Raw genomic sequence first — 25288 nt, forward strand, 5'->3', positions numbered from 1 at the left:
CATTCCTTTCTAAAGTGGACCACATTTTGTCAGAACTCTCCACCACGACCTTTCTGAATAAAGTTGCTAGTTCATGTCCCAATAACTCTTCTCTCAATTTATTGACCTGACATATTGCAAGTAGTATGAGCTTGGACTTGGTAATACTAATCAAGTGGGCCCTTTAAAAGAGGTTCCAAGTGCTAGCAATCAAAGTAATAAACTCTCTCTTTTGCCAGCTTTATGAAGCAAGCTGCCATGAATTCTACATCCTCAAGGGAACTAATTCTGCCAACAACACAGGGGAGTTTGGAGGCAGACCCTTCCCTAGAAAAGCTTGAAGATGAGATGAACTTGACGTCTTGGTTTCAAACTTGTAAGACCCAGCTCAGCTGTGCCCAGACCTCAGATCTACAAAAATCTGGAGAAAATAAATAGGTGTTTTTTTTAAGCCACTAAATTTATGATAATCTGTTATGCAACAATAGAAATGTAATACTTTCCCCCTGATTCTTAACAGCTTTTACCCCATGCTTCCACAGAATCTGCCATCAGCAATGTTTACAATGGTTTATTTTTTTTCCTTAAGCTCCACAGTCACTTGAATCCCTTATCTCTTCTGATTTCTCTGCAGAATCTGGCTTCCAATCTTGTCCTCTTTTTTAAAACTGTTTATCTGTGGCCTGTATTTCATCACTCTCCTAGTGTATTTCCTAGGATATTTGATGAGCTCTTAGCGCCTTCTATTTCTACCCTCTCCTTGCATGTCAGTACTTCCCTGACTGTCTCCACTGCCTGGAATGGTGGTCGGCCAAGAATACTTTGGCTCATCTTTCACGTTTCAACGCAGACGAATGTGAACCCTTCCCCCTAGTCCAGGCCAATCTAGGCCTCCTGCCTCAAGATGTGTCCCTCTCCCTTGAATATATCACCTTTCATTGTCATCATTTTCAGGTTGCACCTGTTTTCCAAGCCCCTTGAAGGCAGGTACTATGTTTTGTTTTGTTTTTTAAGTTTACTTCCCTAGTGTCTAATGCCTGGCATGTTACCTTCTTGCAGGAATGAAGAAACAAATGTCCAGTGGGTTTAGGAAGGCCAGAGATCAGGGTCATGGGAAAAGGAGGATCATTCATTCATTCATCAGACACTTTCTAAGCACCTATAGCGTCCCAGGCTTAGGGGTTAGGTGATAGGGGTAAGAAGGTGAGCAGATTTTTTTGTCTTCACATGGCTCAGAAATCTACTGGGGTAAGAGAGACATAGAAAGGCTATGCTGACATAATGTGCCGATACGAACAGGGTATTTCAGTGTAAAATAAAGGCCTTGGACTATAAGAGAGGTTTCTATATATAATGCCTGTCCAAATGATTTTCCAGACTCTCTTTTCCACAGACCCCTAAAATCCAGTCTCTTAATTACAATAATATGTGTGCCAATGTCCAAATTTCCCAGAATTTGTTATAAGAACCTCCTCTATTTGACCACCATTAGTTCTTCTGATCTGACATTTCATGTCCTTTCTTAAATTCTGATATCCAACCTGTGTTTGAACCAATTTCTAAAAAATTTCCCTCCACCCATGTTCCTTACCCTATGCCCCCGAACATGCTGCCATTTCTAACTTTTTTAAATACAGTGAGTCATTCCTGAGAATGTACCATGGGCTGGGAACTATTCTAGCCTACACAGATGATCACATTCAATTCTCACAAGGAAAGTTGATAGAATCAGTCCATTCTTCAAAGGAGGACACTAACGTTTACGATTTCAAGTCACTACCCAGATGGGCATGACTATAAGTTGCCTGTCTCATTTTTGCTTTTTCATACTATCTCTCCAAAGCATGACCCCCCTTTCCTCTCCACTTATCCACTCTTCAGCTTGATGTCTGCCCATCACCCCACTCACACTGTTCCCATCAAGGTTATCTAATGACTTCCTATATATATAGGAATTGTCTATTCCTATAAATGTCTCTATTTATTGGACTTGGAGGGCCCTACTTTATTTGGCTTTGTTCTGTATTTTATTTAACTTGCATTATATTTATAATATTTTCCTTTGTGTTACAAGTTTTTTCATAAACCATGTTCTAGAATAATATTTGAATGGAAGGCAGCAGGCAGCCCTTCAGAGAAGAGCTGGTCAGATGCTGGATAACCTCATCCCCACTCCCAGAGGAGGTGTGTGTCCAAGCAGGTGACTGGGACAAGGCTCTAGGCTTGTACCTGGGGCAGCAGAAGGGGTCCCATCTTCCAGACTGAGATAGTGGCCAGGTCAGACCCCCACATGCCTGCCTCCATCCCCACAAATCTTCTAGTTTTACTAGTAATCAAAGAAGAGAAAGCCCCTCCTTTCCTTGCAGGGGCCACATCTTCCCATAGGGGCCCCTAGGGGCTTCACCTCCAGTTCTGTCAGCCAAAGGCATTCTGATCTTTCCCTTCCCTTTGATCTTGCCCTCTTGATCTCTTAGCTTCTAATCTGCTCTAAATCAATCAGGAGCAAATATTAACCTGACTGTCCCAGTTGGCAGAATTACTTGCTGCTGCACAGTAAGAAAATCTGGCAAGCAGCTAGAAAACACAAAAGTACAGAGTTGGCGAGGAAAGCTGCCTGCTTCAGGCGGTCTCCTGACATCAAAGGGAGAGAACCATGTGTTTCCTGTGTGATAATCCCATGTTCGTGCTGAAAACATGCCATGCTGCCAGAATGTTCTTTCACAGATTGGTATTCCGTGTTCCCAAATGGATGTAATTGATACCAGATTCACTTGAGCTTAATAAAAGAAAACATTATTGAGATACCTTAAAATTACTGATTAATTCATGTTTGTATATTTTGCTATCTTGGCCCTGTTTATAATTTTTTTGTTGAAAGCCTCTTTCGCTTTCCCTGCATGAAACCCCCCCTCTCCAACTTTTTCGGTTCCCTCTCAGCCTCCTTCTTTGCTTCTCATCTTTCACGGGTTCCGGATACTTTACTGTGTCCCATCTTGTACCCTGTGTCTTCCAGGGCAGCATTCTTTCCATGACTAAACAATTCCATTCTCATAGTTTCAGCTTATGCGGCAAATACCTCCAGTCTCCCATCTTCCTTCCATGTCCAGATTCATATTAGTATTCCCAGCCTCTTTCTAGACAGCATCATGCTGTTCCATCAGGCATCTCAAATTCAACATCAGATGTCTCATCTCTTCCTATCCCCTCCCAAGACCTGTTATTCTTTTCTCATTGATGCCAGCATTCATTCAATGTCCTTGGTTACAAATTTCATTCATTGTTCATTTTTCTCCATGTATTGTCAAGGAGCAAATTCAGTTCATTCCATGCCACAAAGTCCCTCTTTGTGTTCCCATGGTCACCGTCTTTGCTCCAGGTTTATCATAGGATTTTCAGATAAGTCACTCTGTTTTCATGTATCCATATTCACCTCTCCTTTTAAGTCTAATCCTATCCCTGGATAAGACATTCTCAGAAGTCTACACCAACATTCAAGAAATTAACTTTCAAAATCATTCTGAATTTTGTTTGAGAGGATTTTGATTCAACTGCAGATATAACTTTCTTACTTTTGACTTAATGCTTTAAAATTACAGTCTTTAATGATTTTTAACATAATGTACTTTTATTTTTTATTGAAGAATAATTGCTTTACAGAATTTTGTTGTTTTCTGTCAAACCTCAACGTGAATCAGCCATAGGTATACATATATTCCCTCCCTTTGAACCTCCCTCCCATCTCCCTCCCCATCCCACCCCTCTAGGTTGACACAGAGCCCCTGTTTGAGTTTCCTGAGAGTGAAAGTGAAAGCTTCTCAATCATGCCCGACTCTTTGTGACCCCATGGACTATACAGTCCATGGAATTCTCCAGGCCAGAATACTGGAGTGGGTAGCCTATCCCTTCTCCAGGGATCTTCCCAACCCAGGGACCAAACCCAGGTCTCCTGAATTGCAGGTGGATTCTTTAACAGCTGAGCCACCAGGGAAGCCCTTGAGTTTCCCGAGCCATACGGCAAGTTCCCGTTGGCTATTTACATTGCATATGGTAATATAAGTTTCCATGTCACTCTGCATGCATCTCACCTACTCCTCCCCTCTCCCCACGTCCATAAGTCTATTTTCTATGGGTGTTTCTCCATTGCTGCCCTGTAACTAAATTCTTCACAGCCATTTTTCTAGATTCTGTACATGTACGTTAGAATAGGATATTTATCTTTCTCTTTCTGACTCACTTCACTCTGCATAATAGGTTCGAGGTTCATCCACCTCACCAGAACTGACTCAAATATGTTCCTTTTATGGCTGCGTGATATTCCATTGTGTATATGGACCACTTCCTTAACAAACTAGGAGCAAAACCACCATATGACCCAGCAATCCCACTCCTAGGCATATACCCTGAAGAAACCGAAAGTGAAAAAGACACATGTATCCCATTCATTGCAGCACTATTTACAATAGCTAGAACATGGACGCAACCTAGATGCCCATCGACAGATGAATGGATAACATGAAGGACTTTTACCTAAAAAACATGCCACTTCAGCAGACATATTTGGAACACAAAATACACTCAACCCAATACTTACACTGACTATGTTCAAGGTGATATAGTAGCCACTGTAGGGAACAAAGTGCTTAATAAAAATGGATTCAAGGTGAACGTGCCTTTTAAACACTTTACAATCTGCTAGGCAAGATAAGGCATGAACCTAAATAGTTTCATACACATTGCAATAGGATCATTGTTATAGAAGATGTACAGAAAAAGCTACTAGAATTATCTTGAAGGAGTGTTTGCTTTCACTGAAGGAACCAAAGCGGGCTTCATAAAGAAGTTAATATCTGAGCAAGGACTTCAAAGATATGAACTTTGAAATATTTCTGTTTTCTATACACCATTTGAACTTCATGTATATGCAAGACACTCCAGAAAGTGCTACAGATACAAAAATGAACAAGAGACAGACTTTCCCTTGACTTCAAATTGTTCTCAGTCTAGCAAGAAAAATAAAATCCATTATTAGAATCAGGTGAAGAGGAATTATATTGGAGATTTTCTAAAAATACTACCAACTACCAGGAAAATTACAAAGATGTAGGAAAGAAACTAAATCCTCTTCAAAGGGAATGTCTCTTGGAAAAGGTGCTGCTTGGGCCTGGCTTAGGGTTTCAGGTAGCTGACGTTACATGAGGATGGGCTGGGAAGAGAGCAGCATCACACACAGAGGGATCAAGGGTCAAGGGTCAAGGGTGCAAGGGTGTGATGCGGGTACTGTGATGACAGTTCGGGAGTGCTGGAGAAGAGAAGCGCTAGATGCGGATAAAAATGACATCAAGGCTAGGTAATAGGTTAAAGGCCACACTAGGCATTAAGTACGTATTTTTAGGAATAACTTCATAAATTACACAATACACAGATTCATTTTTACCAAGTAGACCAGAAACAGACTTAATCAACTGCCTCTCTGATTGAAAAACTGATGTTGTTGGCATCAGGTAATCTAATCATGGGATAATCTTTAGGCTTTTTACATTAAGCTTCAACTACTGGCTACACTGGGCATCCCTCAGAGCTCAGTCGGTAAAGAATCTGCCTCACTGCAGGAGACCTGGGTTCGATTCCCGGGTCGGGAGGATCCCCTGGAAAAGGGTATGGCAACCCACTCCAGTATTCTTGCCTGGAGAGTCCCCATGGACAGAGGAACCTGGTGGGCTACACCCCATGGAGTTGTAAGAGTGGACACAACTGAGTGACTAACCCACCACTGGCTACACTGGCGTCTCGGGTAGCTTAGATAGTAAAGAATCTGCCTGCAATGAAGGAAACGTGGGTTCAATCCCTAGGTCAGGAAGATTCCCTGGAGAAAGGAATGGCAACTCATTCCAGTATTCTTGCCTGGAAAATTCCATGGACAGAGGAGCCTGATGGCTATAGTCCATGGGGTCACAGAGTTGGACACAACTGAGCAACGACCGCTAACACACACTGGCTACATTCAGCTTCTCAGACTGCCTTCTCTGATGCTCTGGCCTCTTCTGTTCAGTTTCTACTGTCAGTAACAGTCATCTTATTTTTATTTCATGATAATCTATTCATCACTCCAATGGATTATTATAGGAAATGGAATCCAAGACAACGGCTATTCACAAACACTTTAGGACCCAGGTTTCCTCCACCTGTAGTAATCATGACACTCAGCCACCACTAATGAATTAGGCTGAGCTATGCCTTTTCATTTGGAGCTTTGATAACTGTAACCTACTTTTAACTAACTTATTTTGGCCCCCTGCAAAAGATCCCAAATGCGTTTTTGTCTCTAGTTTGCCCTCTATATATTAGGTAACATAAAAACAAAATAAATGACCAACTCAGCAGTAAAAATACAGTAGTTGAGGAAAAGGATAAATTAAAAATCTAAACATTGCTTCATTAAGAATGCTTTTCCTTATTTATCTTATTTATATTTGGTATCATCATGTTTATGTGCTCTTCAAAAGTCCACATTAAACTACTCTCCCCTGACTATGGAAGCTTCTACATCATCAACTTGCTTCTTTCATCATCTTTTCTAAGGCAAGAAAGAAACATTTAAGCCTATCTCTACTTACTGAGTGGAGAAGGCAATGGCAACCCCCTCCAATACTCTTGCCTGGAAAATCCCATGGGTGGAGGAGCCTGGTGGGCTGCAGTCCATGGGGTCGCTAAGAGTTGGACACGACTGAGCGACTTCACTTTCCCTTTTCACTTTCATGCATTGGAGAAGGAAATGGCAACCCACTCCAGTGATCTTGCCTGGAGAATCCCAGGGACGGGGGAGCCTGGTGGGCTTCCGTCTATGGGGTCGCACAGAGTCGGACACGACTGAAGTGACTTAGCAGCAGCAGCAGCAGCTACTTACTGAGAATGTTTAATTAGATCATTAGAATTTTTCCAATAACTAGCTAAGAATAAAGTTCAAGAAGAAATAAATGTTTTAGTCCAATAGGCTGGATAGTGGTACCACAGTGAGAATCTTTTATCATCTAAAGGTGCTATGAGGATACTGGATGCTTTAAGTGACATAAATACATCATCAGGAAGTCAATGAAGGCTCCAAAAATAAAGATGCGGCACCAGAGATTTAAAAAATGCCTGCCCTACAATTTTGCAGAGGTCTTAGTCGTACCAAAAGGCCAACTCACCAATAAAAACGTTCTCCCAGCTACTTCAGGAAGCTTGCAAATACCTGGTTCAGAAGACTCTAAACAGGACACCGTGATACTGACTCATGCTCATTGTCACAGACAGCTCTTCATTGATTCATTTTTCACTCCCAAAGCCAAGCCAGCCTCTGCATTCCTGACATTCTCTGCTTTGTCAGAGTCTTCTGATAACTTCCTAACAACAAATAGCTAGTCATTCTATTTTTGTTTTCCCTTCAAAATTCCCCCTTCCACCTCCTTCTTTCCTGCCATCACAGATAATGGGTCTCCTTCTGTATCAAAGACATTCCACTTTAAAGGAACCATTCAATCTTGCTGCTAAATTTTGTGGTGGGATCAAACTGTGAAAAATTCTCAGAGATGGGAATACCAGACCACCTGGCCTCCCTCCTGAGAAATCTGTATGCAGGTCAAGAAGCAACAGTCAGAACTGGACATGGAGCAACAGACTGGTTCCAAATCAGGAAAAGAGTATTTCAAGGCTGCATATTGTCATCCTGCTTATTTAACTTATATGAAGAATACATCATGTGAAATGCCAGGCTAGATGGAGCACAAGCTGGAATCACAAGCACAAGATTGCCAGGAGAAATATCAATAACCTCAGATATGCAGATGACACCATCCTTATGGCAGAAAGTGAAGAGGAACTAAAGAGCCTCTTGACGAAAGTGAAAGAGAGTGAAAAAGTGGGCTTAAAACTCAACATTCAGAAAACTAAGATCATGGCATCTGGTCCCATCACTTCATGGCAAATAGATGAGGAAACAATGGAAACAGTGATGGACTTTATTTGGGGGGGGGGCCAAAATCACTGCAGATGGTGACTGCAGCCATGAAATTAAAAAATGCTTACTCTTGGAAGAAAAGCTACAACCAAGCTAGACAGCATATTAGAAAGCAGAGGTATTACTTTGGCAACAAAGGTCCATCTAGTCAAAGCTATGGTTTTTCCAGTAGTCATGCATGGATGTGAGAGTTGGACTATAAAGAAAGCTGAGTGCCGAAGAATTGATGCTTTTGAACTCTGGTGTTGAAGAAGACTCTTGAGAGTCCCTTGGACTGCAAGGAGATCCAACCAGTCCATCCTAAAGGAGACCAGTCCTGGGTGTTCATTGGAAGGACTGATGCTGAAGCTGGAACTCCAATACTTTGGCTACTTTATGTAAAGAACAGACTCATTGGAAAAGACCCTGATGCTGAGAAAGATTGAAAACAGGAGGAGAAGGGGATGACAGACATGAGATGGTTGGATGGCATCACTGACTCAATGGACATGAGTTTGAGTAAGTTCCAGGAGTTGGTGATGGACAGGGAGGCCTAGTGTGCTGTGGTTCATGGGGTTGCAGAGTCGGACACAACTGAGCAACTGAACTGCCTACCTTCCTTCCAGATCACTGAGGCCAGCCCTGCTTATAGTGGTTTCCAGGAACACAGTCAATATTTCTCTTAAGACACAGAGAAGGAAACGATATTCCTTACAGACTCTTATTCCTAGTGTATCCTTTTACTTCTCTTTTACTAGTTAAAAAGTCACATACCTACATGTCATATCTAGTTGATATCTACACACCATATCACATCTCATCCTTGAAATGTGCTTCTTGATGCACCCAGCCCAACAAACACTCTAAGAAATTCCCTTTACTGAGCTTATTCAAGCATTTTCAAAAGGAAGAGTTAATATTCACCCAAATCCACTCCAGCTAAGCATTTTACTTGTTCTCTTCAACCAGTTCACAGTATAATTTATATAATCCTTAGGAATTTATTATCTTCATTTACACTATGATGATTTGTGATCTTGGGATTTTAGTTTTTTAATGTTTTTTTCCCTTGAGAGTTTTGTATGCCTCGACGCCTTCAGTAAACAGGAGGCCTTTGCAGACAAGGAATATGAAACATTTTTTTCTTACTGACAGAAGAGGAACCTACCTGCCCGTGTCTTTGCGGAGGAGCCATGGCCTGAGGCTGTTCAGGATGCGCCGGGGCCTGGAGGCCCGCCGCTCGCGTTTTGGGGCGCACCGCATCGGAGGCCAGACTGGAGGAAATGGCGAGAGACGAGGGCCGAGCAGCCGGGGGGCCTGTCCCCACCGGGGGTCCCTGGTCACCTTTTCTGCCCGGGACTTCCTCCTCCCCCTCAGAGTCCACGATAAAGACATATTCCGCTTTGAAGAGGTCACTTTGCTGCATTCCTTGAGGTTTCTTCTCTTTAAATTCCTTTCCTTGGGAAGCCTTGTCCTCAACCTCTGAAGGACAAGTCAGGGCTCCTTGTTCTCTCTCCTGTTGGCGCCCAACATTCAAGGTCAAGTACTCACTGGAATCAAACTGCAATAAATGGAGAAACAGAAAAGAGTTGATGTTGCTTTGATAAATGCTTCTTTTCTACATGGACTCTTAACACTTAACCTGCGTATATTCTTCAAGGACAAAAGGTTTTACAAATATACCCCCAAATCAAGTTGGCATAGGAGAGTTTGGGTTGATGTTAATGGCTTACTTTTAATAACTCACTTGTATGTCATGGTCCAAACCTAAGTAATTTAGGACTTGGAATTAACGTCAACAAACAAAAATGCTTTCAAATAAATTTTGATATGACTCTTTAGAAAGAGAGGATGAGGGCAATGTTTTCCATAAAGACATTCACAAAACAAATGGGAACTGGTCAGTCATGGGCTTTTAGTTAATAGTCAAGCAAAACTTGTATAGCCTGCATAAGCTGGAGGTAGGAATGAAATCCCACTGAAAGGTTCTAAAATAACATGCATTCCTCTAAAAATCTAAGAAGAAAAACAAAATTGGAACAAAATGCAGATAATTCAGACAAAATAGTCCAAGCCTATGGGAAGAACTCATGAATAGGACATCAAAATGATAGATATTTTTAGCATAAAGTGTTTTCTACTGTTATTTTATTTTTGATTTACAATCCTAAATATTTCCCCATTCAGTTTTCTATGAACACATAGGAGGTTTACAAGACCAGGAATTAGATTGTTTTCTCATGTTACCAAAGCATCTTTTTTCTAAAGTGGTACCAGCAATGTACACCAAGACTATGTTTAAAAGACCCAGTACTAATTTCCTTGGTTTTGATAAGCATTGGTGGTGGTGGTGTTAGTTGCTAAGTTGTGTCAGACTCTTTGCAACCGCATGAGCTGTAGCCTGTCAGGATCCTCTGTCCATGGAATTTCCCAGGCAAGGATGCTGGAGTGGGTTGCCATTTCCTTTTCCAGGGGATCTTCCTGACCAAGGGATCAAACTCTCATCTCTTGTTTGGCAGGTAGATTCCTTATCACTGAGCCACCTGGAAAACAATGATACTAATCTCTCTCTCTCTCTTTTTTTTTTTTTGCAACATTTCTCTAAATCTAACATTATTTCAAAATAAAACGATATGAATAAACCAAAATAAACTGTCAACTATTACCAATTTAATGTTTGCTAATATGTACTATGTGTTGTGTGAGTGAAGATAGAATAATCAAATCATTGATGAACTTGAAGTCAGATTCATACCACCAGACCACACTGTTCAGCTGATGATGACATAATCAAGATAAAAAACACTTTGCCTCTGATTTGGAATTTTCTGAGAGTGGTCACTTGGCATATCAAATTACAACACTATGTAGTAACAAGGGCCCTTGTGTCTCAGATAGTCAAGAATCCACCTGCAATGCAGGAGACCCGGGTTCAATCCCTGGGTCGGGAAGATCCCCTGGAGAAGGGAACGGCAACCCACTCCAGTTCCAAGGACAGAGGAGCCTGGTAGGCTACAGTCCACGGGGTTGCAAAGAATCAGACACGACTGAGCAACTAATATATCACATACAGTAACAAAACCCAAATTAGAAGGAAGCTTAAATTAAAAATAGAAGGATTCAAAGACAGATTGCTTATGATGGAAAGTAGCAGAAAAACTAAAGAGCTGATGAAACTGAACTCATTTTTGAAAATATTATTAATGACCTACAATAACTCCCTGCTCCCACAGTCCAACATTCTCTATTTGTTTATTCTGATGCATTTTTTTACAGCATTTCTTACCACCCGAGGTTTTATTACATGTTTTTTATTTTTTTCAATGTCTGTCTTATGAGTTGACTTTATTCATCCAGAATCCACAGCACCAAGCACATAGCATGTGTTCAAGTAAATAGTTTTTAAATATACAAAGAATGAGGGATTATTTACCCTGCTGTATTATAATATTGAACTGCTTAAAAAATAGGAAGAAAAATGTCTACTCTCTTAAAAATGTGGTTGTGTAGGTATCATTGCCATCTGTAGACGAATATCATTAGTTCAGGAAGCTTTGGAAATCCGCAGCCAAGATTGATTCATACATCTATAGTCTCATGAACTCAGAGCACTTAATCACAAAGGATCCCTTGAATATATTGACGTACTTGAGTACCGCAAGAGAGAAATTTCCCAGAAGTGTCTTATGTAGCTTTCAGAATTTCTCTAAAATAATTTGTTCTCACAATAGTTTTTGAAAGAAGTCCCAGGTTCATGGATCTATTACTGCTTGCTAGATAAAATGCTTTCATATAGACAAGGAAAATCAGATAATTTTATTTCTTACAAAGTTGGCTCAAAAATACCACAAAATTCACACAATAACATTTTTTTTAATAAGAGGACAGTATTAAAATACATTTTAAAGAGAAAAAGTTTTTACCCAAAAAGTTGTTATTTTCACACAAGTAATTTTTAGTTTTTTGTTTAATTTCATTTTCAGCCTTGGTCTCAGTTTAGATAAGTATAATTGGGGTATAAATACAATTTTATAATCTACTGTATCATTTAATATAACATTAACATGTTCCATAAAATTGAATAATCATTATAAGTTTGTCAAGGTGATGCTATCAGATGCTTAGCTTTTCTCTGATTGTTAGATATTAGACTCTTTTTATTTTTCCCTAATTATTTTCCTACATAATACTTTTTATCTTCTGCAGTATTTCTCTGGTATACATTTCCACTTAGATAACTGAAAGGTTATGAAAAGTTGTATGATGTGGATAAGGGTTTTCCAACCAAAACTGTACAAGTTCACAAAACTAGCAGCAAAGTGTGAGCATGAGAATAGGTCTACAAGGGCCCTAAACATCAAATATTATATTTTTAGCATTGTTAATCTATTACACATAAAATAGCACCTCGCTCTTTATCTAATAGCCTTTAAAGATAAATTTAAACTTTGCAAAAAAAGTTCGTATTTTTATTTTAAGGTACATCTGGGAGGGGAGGTGCCAGGAGGCATACTATACCACGTGAACAACAAACAACAGAGGGTCAAATCAAAAGAGTTGAGAATAACTTATTGTAGAAAACCTGAGATTTAATAACACTGAAGTACCTACTACATTGTCATATTTTTAGCCACTTTTAGATTTCCCAGTTATCTCACTTTAAGTAGAAAAAATAAACATTCATACAGATTTTCATGTCATTATTATGGATACTTTAATTACTTGACATAAAAATAATAAAATAATCCTACCCTATTTACAGTTTCTGGAGTCTCCTCACTTGGTTCCTCAGGAATTTTAACAATGTATTTAGACGTGGCACCCAACTGGGAGTGGGCTGGCAGTCTTCTGACAGTGGGGACAAATGTGAAGATCAGAGGTTTGGCTTCAGAATCACCAGAAGAGACCTATGAGACATGTAATAAATTAGACTTTCAGTCTTATCAAAGGTTTATCTTGACTTTGCTTTCTACATATTATGGTATTTTCCTTTATTTTAATAAATTGCCTATTGTCCTGTGATCATGTGTATGATTGCCGAAGAGAACAGCTATTAAAGAATTCATAATGTATCTGATCCTTTTTCAATGAAAATATTTATCAATGAATGAAATAAAGCCCCAGGAAGATCTTACTGTAGGACATGGCAACAGAAGAGTAGGTTGACAAGGTGAGTTGCTGGAATGCTACACGTTAACATGGATAAACGTATAGCATTCCAGCAGCTCAAGCTCTGACATTAAAAGACGCTTACTCCTTAGAAGGAAAGTTAGGACCAACCTAGACAGCATATTCAAAAGCAGAGACATTACTTTGTCAACAAAGGTCCATCTAGTCAAGGCTATGGTTTTTCCAGTGGTCATGTATGGATGTGAGAGTTGGACTATAAAGAAAGCTGAGCGCCGAAGAATTGATGATTTTGAACTGTGGTGTTGGAGAAGACTCTTGAGAGTCCCTTGGACTGCAAGGAAAACCATTCAGTTCATCCTAAAGGAGACCAGTCCTGAGTGTTCAATCGAAGGACTGATGTTGAAGCTGAAACTCCAATACTTTGGCCACCTGATGCGACCAGCTGACTCATTTGAAAAGACCCTGATTCTGGGAAAGATTGAGGGCAGGAGGAGAAGGGGACGACAGAGGATGAGATGGCTGGATGGCATCACTGACTCAATGGACATGGCTTTGGGTGGACTCTGGGAGCTGGTGATAGACAGGGAGGCCTGGTGTGCTGGGGTTCATGGGGTCACAAAGAGTCAGACACAACTGAGCGACTGAACTGAACTGAACATGGATAAAAGTCCATTTCAACATAGACCAGATGCTGTGCTTGTGATGACCCCACAGAGGTCAAGGACTTTCATCCATTTAACCCTGGGTTAGCAGGTTCAAATTAACTCATAGTCACCAACTACATGTGAAACCTCAGACATGCGTCATTAATGAGGAGGTTAAAATGTGAACGGAAAGTTGAAAATATACTTTCCTGGCCATTAACATATCAGTGCCTCTTCTCAAGGATATACCTTCTCTCTCATTCGGCCTTTATTCATTCAAAAATTATTTTGTTCAGTTTTTGCCATGTGGCAGACACTCAGGAGCTAGAGAGACAACAGCAAACAGGGAACAGTTAATAGATCTCTCACAAGTAAGAAAATAGTGTGCACAGAATAGGAAGGGAAAAGCAATGATGGCTGGGGGCCTGCCCAGTCCGGGAAGCTCCAAAATAGGCAGCACCTTGAATTTAAGTCCTGGTGGAGGGGAAGAGAAGGTTCTCCCATGCTGAGAAAACCAGATAAGTGAAGGCATGGAAAGCAACTCTGCGTGTAGATCAAGCCTGGGTTTTGCCCTATTGACAATGAGAACCAAGTGATCGGGAATGATTTAATCACGTCAGAATGTCAGATGGGTGATGCTGGTCTTAAAAGACCCAAGCCTGGTGATCGGGACAGAAATCCAAGAGCGGTAGACGGAGGACTGAATGGAAAGATGGCAGGAGAAGATGACGTTGGAGATTTCTCTTTCAAGAAGCTAGGTGAGAAGTAGGAAGAGAGATGGAGAGAAGTTGGAAAGGAAAGTCCGGTCAAAGAGATGCCTCTGTTGGTCTCCAATGGGACAGACATGAAGACATCTGTAGACTGGGGGAAGGAGCCAGTAAGAAGGAAAGCGAAACTAGGTCCTGGAAGGCACAGGCAGAAAAAACAAAGGAACAGGGACTTCCCTGACCACCCAGAGGTTAAGACTCCACCCTTCCATTGCAGGGGACATAGGTTCAATTCCTGGTAGATCAATTAAGATCCCCCATGCCGCACAGTGAGGCCAAAATATAAATAAATAAAAGTAAACAACAGAAAGAATATAGCCTCCTCTGTGAACAGAGTAAATGGATGAAGATACAGAAAAGATCCCACTGTGGGGCACTGGGGAGAAGCTGGAAAGTGACAGGAATCATTTTGCATTTAAACCACATTTGCGATGCAATTAGTCCCATCTAGTCAAGGTGACACTACCATGTTGCCACCTCCCCGCTCGCCATAGGAAACGCAATGGTCCCAGCAGGACCTCCCACGCTCCTCTCCCTTCTAGCCATGCCACCATGCCTTATCTCAACGTGCCCTTTAACCCCGATCACATCAGCCCCTCAAGAAACCCAGCCATCCCTGTATCCCTGTGTGCCATGTACAGCCCTAGTTTTGTTCCTTTCTTGTAACTGAGCACGACCCTCTGAGGCTTTCCCAGAACAGACCCCCACTCATGCCCTCCACCTGCCTTTTGTCTGTATAAAAACTTTAGTCAAAGGATAAATTTAATCAGAGAAACTGGAAAAAGAAAAACAAGACAAACAAGACAAAATAACAGCAGCTTAGCCACTAAACAAAGTCAAAGACATTTAGTTCTTCCTCAAGGACTATAGATGATATTCTGAGCCATGTTCTTTGAGCAGTTTTGCAGATACTGAAACCCTCGCCAGGTGGTAGAAGTTAATTGTATACTGCCTACAAGCACATAGACCCCAGACCGATTGGAACCAGAAGGTGGATGATGTGGACTCCAAATTATCTCACCACCAACCAATCAGAAGAATGTCCACGAGCCAACCACGCCCTGCTCCTTGAACACTGACGCCTCGTGACCCCCTCCAGGGAGGGATGCACAACCGTGTGGGCACTGGCCTGCTGTGGCCCCCTTGGCCTGACAAAGCATAAAAGCCAATCTTTCTCCTTCATCCAAAACCCTGTCTCTACATTTTTATTTGGCACCAGTGTTCAGAGGTAGAGTTTCAGAAACATACACTTATCCAGCTCTCGGAAACTTCTCATCCTTCACTGTCTGGAATTCAGGCGGTCGTCACACAGCCCTGCACATCCGGAACCTCTTCTTCGCCTGCTGTAGCTCTCAGTAAACCACAGGCCCCTCTGAAGGCCTCTGCTTCCCAGCAAGTTCTCAGTGACCGTCTCCTCTCACACTAGGTCTAAAATAGGATAAGCGTCCTCCTTGTTCTCTTTACAGCTTCCAGACCGTTCTTCTTCCCTCACCCCTACAAACCTCCAAGTCTGAAGCTCCTGCCATGCATCAGATAACGCCCTTCACTGCCTACGTCTCTTTGTTGCAGACATCTGCCCACAACCAAGTCAACCCCTTCTTTCTTTGAAGATTTACTTCTAGGGTTAACTCCACTCCTTCTAACACTATATCCCATGGGTAACTTTTCTAGTAGCATGTCACTGACCTCTACACTTCCTTGCCCTTCACATCCCTGGCAACAACCAACAGCCAGAACCCTTCCATGATTTTGGAGTGTTTTCCTTCTCTGACCAATACTTCTTTTCTTTCCACATCATTCCTCTGGTTCTCTAACTCCAGCATTTCTGGGAACCCATCAAAATGGAAGTCTACCGATCCTTCCAGCAGTAAGTTTTCCCAGATTCCTTTTTTCAGCCAGTTTCAATGTCTGATACAACTAGTCCTGTGGACACCCCTCCAAAGCCTTGCCTTCTCTCACGTCATCATCCCCTTTGGGTAAATCATGGTGCTCACTGAATCTACCCCCTACCAACTCTACTCTGGTACCGCAGAGGTAAATGCGGCTGGGGAAAAAGTTACAGTACCATGCTTGCTGGCTTCACTTAAGATTCATGGCTCTGAGCCTCAAGTAGTTCCTTTCACACGACTCTATAATCATACCATATTTTTTATTAGACTGTGATTGCTTTACAATGTTGTGTCAGTTTCTGCTGTACAACGAAGTGAATCAGCCACGTGCATACACATATCCCCTCCCTCTCTGACCGCCCTCACACTCCACCCCCGATCCACTCTTCCAGGTCATCACAGAGCACCCAGCCGAGCTTCCCGTGCTTTATAGCACATTCCCACTAGCTATCCGTGTTACACAGCGTAGAGTATATATGTGGGCTTCCCAGGCAGCTCGGTGGTAAAAAATTCACCCGCCAATGCAGGAGATGCAGGAGACATGGGTTTGATCCCTGGGTCAGGAAGATCCCCTGCAGGAGGAAATGGCAACCCACTCCAGTATTCGTGCCTGGAAAATCCCTTGGACAGAGGAGCCTGGCAGGCCCCAGTCCATGGGGTCACAAGGAGTCAGACAAGGCTGAGCACACACGCATGCAGCGTGTATCTGACAATCCTAACCTCCCAATCCATCTCACCCAACTCTTCCCCCTCCGTACGCATATGTCCGTTCTCTACATCTGCTTCTCTATTCCTGCCCTGCTTTTCTCTCTCTGGAAGAGAAAAACAAATATCAGATACCAATATGTATCTGTGGAATCATACTATACATTGATAGATCCAGAGCCCATTTACTCTCCCACACACATAGAAAGCTCACATCTTCTCTGCTTTCTGCAAACACCTGCATCTTCTTCTCACTCTGAGCTAAAAACGTTGTTTCCCATTTCACTGAGATAATTGAAGCAAACAGAGGAGGACCTCCACACCCCTCATCACAGCTTCTAGTCACCCACCTACATCTTTGTCCTTTTATGGGACCGTCAGTCCTTCTATGACACTCCTACTAAAACCAAACCTCACTTGATTACATTGCCTTCTATAATACTTTCATTTACTTAACAAGATCTTATTAAATGCCCACCAGGCGCTAGGCTTGATTTTAGGGCTTGGCGATATGAACAAAACCTCTACCCATTCTAGTGGGAGGGAGACAGGATGCAAAATAAATAAGAAAAAGGTAGAATTTTCAATTGAGCTAAGCGCTATGAAGACTAGTATAATAATTCACAGGAGAAAAAAAAATGATAGGTAAAACTTGGGTTGGCTATAATTTAAAGGAAAAACTTAGAATTTGCTGAAAAATTAGATGTGAGATGCAAGAGGCAGACAAGAGTCAAGACATACGATGTTTTTGACCTGAATAACTGAAAGATACGAGAGAGTCTTCATAGAAGTGAGGAAAACAAGAGGTAGAACTGGTTTGAGAATAAAGATCAAATTTGATATGACAAAAATACATCCAAGAGGAAATGTGGGGATAGGAGAAGCAAAGTTCAGAGCAGAGTCTGTGCTGGAGATAAAATCATTAGGGTTGTTCACCTATACATGGCTTTGAAAACCATGAGACAAAATGAGATCACCAGGGCTGCAGGCACAAACAGGGAAAAAGAGGTCCAAGGTTGAAGCATCCAGGCTCTACCATTCAGTGGTGCAGTAGCTGAAGAAGAACTCATAAAGGTGATATTGGATTTTAAGATAAAAATAAGCCTGGAACATCATTGACAGCAATAAGAAAGCGGCCAGACCATAAATAATCAAAGGATCCGACAGGCTATTGTGAGAGTCCAGCCCAAATGTAAATCCAAGAATTGGTCGTGAAAGCAATTTGCTTGGTTGTTGGATAATCTCTCCAGGGATGCTCAACTGCCTATCACAGGAACAGAGAAAGTGAACTATAGCATTTATAGAACTGATGTTCAGAGTTGGTTCTGGTGGAAGAATCTTGTGCGTGTCAGGAAACTGAGGGCACCAATGAGAGAAAAGCAAAGGGTCAGCCAGGGAGCTCAGTGCAGACAGGAAGAAGGAGGACCTCAGTCTAAGAGACTAGCAGGCTCTGTGGCTGAGAAATCAGATCTGAAAGCACGGTGGGTGTTGGGAGAATGGTGCGGAGTCACAGTATAGGATGCGAGAGAGAGCTTGAGATCCAGTAGATGGTAACTCTAGCTGATTCTAAGTTCTAGGCTTGTAACCAGGTAGTTAGGATTAGGGTTTCTAGAAACAAGGCACATTCCTTAAGGAATAAAAAATACACAGATGAACCCTTCTGAGCCAACTACCACTTTTCAATATTATTTTCTGCCTTTCAAAATAATTGTCATTAAAAACGAATAATAATAATTGTCATTATTCCTCCATAACAGTCAGGTCACAATTCCCAGGTTGTAGCTTATCATCAGAAAATAATAAATCAATGGAGTTGAGCCTGAGTATTTGAGATGAAAAAACAGGAAGGGCACTGAGCCTGTGAAGGTCAAGGAACTGGGGGACAAGAAGGCCAACAAGACTGCAGTTGCGACAGCAAAAGCCACACTGGGACTCCAAGGCTGGGCTAGAGAAGACAGAATGGCAACGCTGCACGAGACAAGGGCCAAGGGTCACCAGGATCAGGCGACCCTTGGGACAGGAGACTGTCTATCAGATGTTGTGTGTGTGAACACACCGTCAATTAAAGAGAACTAGATATCCTTGCAGGAGATTTCACCAAGCTATAGATGGTCTAACAAACTAACTCTGGACCACTTACTGCAGGATACAACTTTCTGGCAACCATCTTCTGGGCTCCAAAATCATTGCAGACAGTGACTGCAGCCATGAAATTAAAAATGCTTGCTCCTTGGAAGAAAAGCTATGAGAAACCTAGACAGCATATTAAAAAGCAGAGACATCACATAGTCAAAACTATCGTTTTCCCAGTAGTCATGTATGGATGTGAGAGTTGGACCCTAAAGAAGGCTGAGCACCAAAGAATTGATGCTTTCAAACTGTGGTGCTAGAGAAGACTCCTGAGAGTCCCTGGACTGCGAGGAGACCAAACCAGTCAATCCTAAAGGAAATCAATCCTGAATATTCACTGGAAGGACTGATGCTGCAGCTGAAGCACCGGATGCAAAAAGCCAATTCACTGGAAAAGACCCTGATGCTGGGAAAGACTGAGGGCAAGAGAAGGTGGCGACAGAGGATGAGATGGTTGGATGGCATCACTGATTCAATGGACATGAGTTTGAGCAAACTTCGGGAGATAGTGAAGAACAGGGCAGCCTGGCATGCTGCAGTCCAAGAGGTCACAAAGAGTCGGACACAACTTAGTGACTGAACAGCAAACCAGAAAACTAAGACAGCTAAGCCTTCTAGAAACAACGCAAATTCCTTAGGGCACAAAAATTATGCAGCAAATCCTTCTGAGCCAACTTTCATTTTTCACTATTATTTTCTGCCTTTAAAAATAACTGTCATTATTCCACCATGGCAGTCAGTTCACAGTTCCCAGTTTGTAGCTTATCACCTGAAAAATAATAAAGCAATGCTTTCCTTTGTAGGAGGAGACACGAGATCCCTCATGAGATTCAGGGAGTCCAGTAGCCTTTATCAGTGATTCACAATACAAGACACTTTCCAGAGGGATTTTTTTCTTAGGAAGGTTTCTTTACATGACTACTCTCATCAATATCATGATAGATGGAGAGAGGTTTTAGCAAGGAAATCACTGAGGGTAGCTCAGATAATTTATCACAGAATTTCATTTGGGTAAGAAATAAAGATAGTCCTTTAAGAGTCAAAGAAGAGGTGAAAATGACTTTATCCTCGGGTTCTGTAGGCCTGTCCTCATCTCCCCACAGAATGATTACAGGTCTACTTTAGGTTCTATCTAAATGAAATTTAAACACTAATGTATGAAAGACTTCAATTCACTTCCCTGTGGTTACAAAATATGTATCACCTCTATTAACAATAAGTGGTTTTACTTTCTAAAGCCCATACAATGACAAAAATTTACTTCCCCAAAAGGCTTGCTACATAAGTTCCCGAAATACAAATAGAACATCACTATTGATGCATCGTAAACTATTGACTTTTTAAAGGTTAATAGCTACAATTTTAGTGAATAAAATGGCAATGTGGTGCAATAAACACGGACGCTTCAATCAATAAGGTGTGCTTTTAGAATGGCTGGTGCACGGGGATGATCCAGAGAGATGATATGGGGTGGGAGGTGGGTTCAGGATTGGGAACTCATGTACACCCGTGGCGGATTCATGTCAATGTATGGCAAAACCAATACAGTATTGTAAAGTAACATAAAGTAAAAATAAAAATTGAAAAAATAAAAAAATAGAATGATGTCCTCAAAGGAATTTCTAAAAGTAACCATATGTTGACAACGAAAGCAACTGAAAATAAGTAAAATTGTTTCCTTCTCCTTTATTGCTGTATTCTCCTACAAATAGCCACAGCCTACATAAAATTTCTTCACCAGGTAAAGAGAACATTTTTCTCAGAATTTTTGGTTGAACCAACACATAATATCATCAAGAATAACATTAAACATGGAAAATCCAATAGTACTAAAGGCTTATTCATCTTCCTAGGTTACTGTCAGAAGATCACAGATAAATTCCTGTCCACACATGTAACCTCTGATCAACCTCAAAAAGGGGCAATGGTGTGGTATTTGCTTTTAAGCTGAGAGTACAATGTTGGCATGGGGCTCTTTTCATTACATTTCTGTACCATCTTCTTATCCTACCAAGGATGCAGAGAGTTTTTGCACAGAATTTAGCTGGAAAGGATTTGAAATTACACTAGCTACACTATACAACAGGCTGTTTGACTGCTGAATCCCTTATTCGGGAAAGAAAAAGAAAAATTCTGCTCTTTACTGCATACCATGGCCAAGTTCCAAAAAGCCCAGAAATCAATCGCTATGGTGATGAAGAATCATTTTCCACACAAAGCAGAAACAGATGCATGTTAATATCGTCGCACTGGTTAAATGCCAATTAACACTTTCCTTTGTCAGCGTTGTTTAAAATCACATCTTAGTTCTTATCCTTGGGAAACTAGTTTAATAATAGAAATTAGAGCTGAAAGGATGAAAAGCTTTCCCTAAATATGGTTTCAAGCACTTGAAACTCTGAGACTGTCACCTTCTCACCGGCCAGCCGACTAATAATTTAAGAAACTGTTCTCCCTCGTGCCATGCAGGCTGACTGTTTCGTTGCTCAGTTCCCAGTAGCAATGCCTTCCTTCCTTCTCCTTCCCGAAACGTTCTCTTCTTCTGATGTTGACACCCACACTCACAGATGGCCACTAGCCTCTTGTTGAGAAGAGACAGGACAGGGTGTCAGCACTTACACTGCACGAAGGACCATCCTCAGCATCTTCTTCGGTTGCCAGTAAGCAGCTTTGCTCTATCTGCTCATCCTTTCCACTAACTGCCTATAACATTTCATTTTGACATAGTCAAATTTATCTACACCCGGGCATCTCTCTCACAAACCCTCTTGCAGCAAACAGCACAGTGCACAGCCTTTCAAAGTTCTCGAAAGCAGGAAGGGAAGCCTTCCTTTTACCTGGGGTGTGGTCTGCACGCTCCCTGCTAAGACGCACGAGTTCATTTGGAAGTAATTGTTCCCGCAGTCCCTCGGAAGCCCCTGGGTTTCTGGAAGCATTGATTCATCCCATAAGGGAGTGAGCAAACCAATGAGTGAGGTGGGAAGGGAGCCGCTCCCTGAAACAACACACACACTCGCGGGGAGAAAAGAATTCTAAAAAGAGGTAATGTGGACTCCTCCCTGAACAGAAGAATTTTTGTCAGCTCCAAAGAGCAGATTCATGTTCAGACAGTTTTTAGATTTGGAACTTCAGGAGAGGTCAGATTGACTGCTGAAATGGAGCCAGTAGAAGTAAAAAAAAAAAAAAAAATTGCCACCTATATGCATTTCCCTTTTCTTTTCATGCACACAGTCCAATTAAACATTCTGCAAAAAGAACAGAGGAGCCAGATTGTACAGCAACAAGAAGCTGATTGAAGGGCCCGCACAGCTGACAATCTCAGCAATCAGTTGGTCACACTCGCTGAGAACATTTAGAGGCACAAATACAGGCAAACACTGGGTCTAAATAAAGAACGAGAAAACACACAGCGATTCCTTCATAAAATCAGTAGCTTTAATTCCTGGTCCTTGGCATGTACGTAGTGAGCAATTCTACACCAGCATCGGTAGTGACGGAAGTCTTGCTATTAACCAAATTTGCTCTCAAATAGAGCTTGGAATCAAAAAATCTGTCAAAACAACATTCCAAGGTTCCTGGAAGACAGTGAGTGTCCCGACTGCAGAAAACTTCAAAACTTTACACATGGAATTGATTGGCGTCTTCCGTTTTTGTACTTCTATTTTCTGAGTATTGATTTTTCTCCAAATCTGTACTATCTGTGTTTGTGCTTTGGCGATGAAAGTTGTTCTGTTGCAAGAGCTGGTTATAGACCAAAAGCTCTGGGAAGGAATGAAGGAGTTATTTTAGGGACCTAGATTATACCACTTAACATTTTCCCTGCTTATCAGAAGCCCGAATTTGTGGAAACACTACAAGTAAAACAATTGTCGAAAGTGATGCTGTTAGCACACTGGGGAAAACTACTCCAAACAACCTAGTACTTCAGGCAAGGCTTTATCAGGGCCCCTGCTGCAGAGGTGGGGAGGAGAGCAAACGACAAGTCCCCATGTTTGCTCTCTCCCTGAGGAGGGGCGAGCGTTCCTCATACTGGGAGAGGGTACGGGTGTGTCCAGAGATTGGGCCAGAAGGCTGGCTTAGGTGGCTTGCCCACCGCTCTGATGGTGTTGCCTTTTCATACTGTTCATGGAGTTTTGAAGGCAAGAATACTGAAGTGGTTTGCCATTCCCTTCTCCAGGGGACCCCGTTTTGTCAGAACTCTCCACCTTGACCTGTCTATCTTGGGTGGCCCTACACAGCATGTCTCATAGTTTCATTGAGTTAGACAAGGCTGTGGTCCATGTGATCAGACTGGTTAGTTTTCTGTGATTGTGGTTTTCCATCTGTCAGCCTTCTGATGAATAAGGATAAGAGGCTTATGGAAGCTTCCTGATGGGAGAGACTGTGGAGGAAACAGGGTCTTGTTCTGATGGGCGGAGCCATGCTCAGTAAATCTTTAATCCAATTTTCTGTTGATGGGTGGGGATGTGTTCCCTCCCTGTTGTTTGACCCAAGGCCAAACTATAGTGAAGGCAATGAAGATGATGGCCACCTCCCTTAAAAGGTCCAACAAAGGTCCGTCTAGTCAAGGCTATGGTTTTTCCAGCAGTCATGTATGGATGTGACAGTTGGACTAGAAAGAAAGCTGAGCACCAAAGAATTGATGCTTTTGAACTCTGGTGTTGGAGAAGACTCTTGAGAGTCCCTTGGACTGCAAGAAGATCCAACCAGTCCATTCTAAAGGAGATCAGTCCTGAATATTCATTGGAAGGACTGATGCTGAAGCTGAAACTCCAATACTTTGGCCACCTGATGCAAAGAGCTGACTCATTGGAAAAGATCCTGATGCTGGAAAAGATTGAAGGCGGGAGGAGAAGGAGCCAACAGGGGATGAGATGGTTGGATGGCATCACCAACGTGACGGACATGAGTTTAAGTAAACTCCGGGAATTGGTGATGGACAGGGAGGCCTGGCATGCTGCAGTCCATGAGGTCGCAAAGAGTCAGACCTGACTGAACAACTGAACTGAACTGAACTGATGGTGTTGGCATGCAGGAGTGCAGGAGGTGTGTGCAGTATTCTACTTTTGCTCCTGACACCGAGGTTTTTTGCTCTCAGCTCTTCAGAAATGGTAGTTGGGTTTTTTGGTCTCTTTGTATCTTTTGTCCAATATTTATCCAAATTGCACATACACACATTATGTTTAGTACCATACAGTTTCTTTAATGATCTAAATTTTTAAAGTGAATACTGGAAGACATCAGAAAATAAATTGTGCCTTTTTCTATGCAAGGTATATTTTTGGATACTCAAGAGACTATATTGCCCTCTTGCCCTCAAAGAGCTTACAGTCCAAGTGAGAATATAAAACAGGTATACAAATAGAAAGATGCAAAGAGAAAAAAAAAAAAAAGAAAAATTCCCATACTGCTTGTTGTTCTCAAAGTTGATACACAAATCACTTGAAGATCATGTTAAAATGCAGTTTCTTAAATAGCCTGTGATAAAAGCACAATGTAAAAGAATCTGAAAAAGAATGTAAATATACATATAACTGAATCACTTTGTTGTACAGCAGAAATTGCACATTGTAAATCAGCTATATTTCATAAAATATTTTTAATGCAGTTTCTGACTGAGATGATCTGAGGTGTGGCCCCAGATCTGACATTTCCAACGAGTTCCCAGTGGTGCCTACCGACTGGTCTGTGACACTGTGAGTAGCAAAGACTTAGAGGAACTTTTGGAGGATGGTGAGATCACAGTCATCTGGGGTGAGTAGTTCAAGGATAAAGAAATATTCAGGCTGGACTTAGAAGAATTGGAGCTTTCCTGGTGGCTCAGATGGTAAACTGAAGGAGACCCAAGTTTGATCCCTGGGTCAGGAAGATCTCCTGGAGGAGGACATTGGAACCCACTCCAATATTCTTGCCTGGAGAATTCCATAGACAGAGGAGCCTGGAGGGCTACAGTCCATGGGATTGCAAAGAGTCAGATGTGACTGAGTGACTAACACTTTCACTTTCACTTAGCAGAGCAGGGGAGTGAGACCTCTGAAGATGAGGCAGAACAGCCCTTATTTCAGGCAG

At 41.8% G+C, this 25288-nt stretch overlaps 1 protein-coding gene across 17 annotated transcripts in view; it reads right to left on the bottom strand.

The window, feature by feature from the left end:
- MLIP (muscular LMNA interacting protein) overlaps positions 1 to 25288 on the bottom strand; it is a 308623-nt gene that overhangs the window by 140996 nt on the left and 142339 nt on the right. For 10 of the 17 annotated variants that reach the window (XM_069564102.1, XM_069564097.1, XM_069564096.1 and 7 more), the window contains 2 exons: positions 12706 to 12861; positions 9123 to 9515 (listed from right to left, as the gene is read on the bottom strand). In XM_069564102.1, coding sequence (XP_069420203.1) covers positions 9123 to 9380 — 258 coding nt within the window. In that variant the 5' untranslated portion in view covers positions 9381 to 9515; positions 12706 to 12861. Of the gene's footprint in view, positions 1 to 9122; positions 9516 to 10330; positions 10498 to 12705; positions 12862 to 22056; positions 22156 to 25288 lie in introns of those variants that run through there. The other 7 variants (XM_069564089.1, XM_069564090.1, XM_069564091.1 and 4 more) reach the window with 3 other exon arrangements.

Source organism: Ovis canadensis, chromosome 20, assembly GCF_042477335.2.
Source record: "Ovis canadensis isolate MfBH-ARS-UI-01 breed Bighorn chromosome 20, ARS-UI_OviCan_v2, whole genome shotgun sequence".
Taxonomy (NCBI): Eukaryota; Metazoa; Chordata; class Mammalia; order Artiodactyla; family Bovidae; genus Ovis; species Ovis canadensis.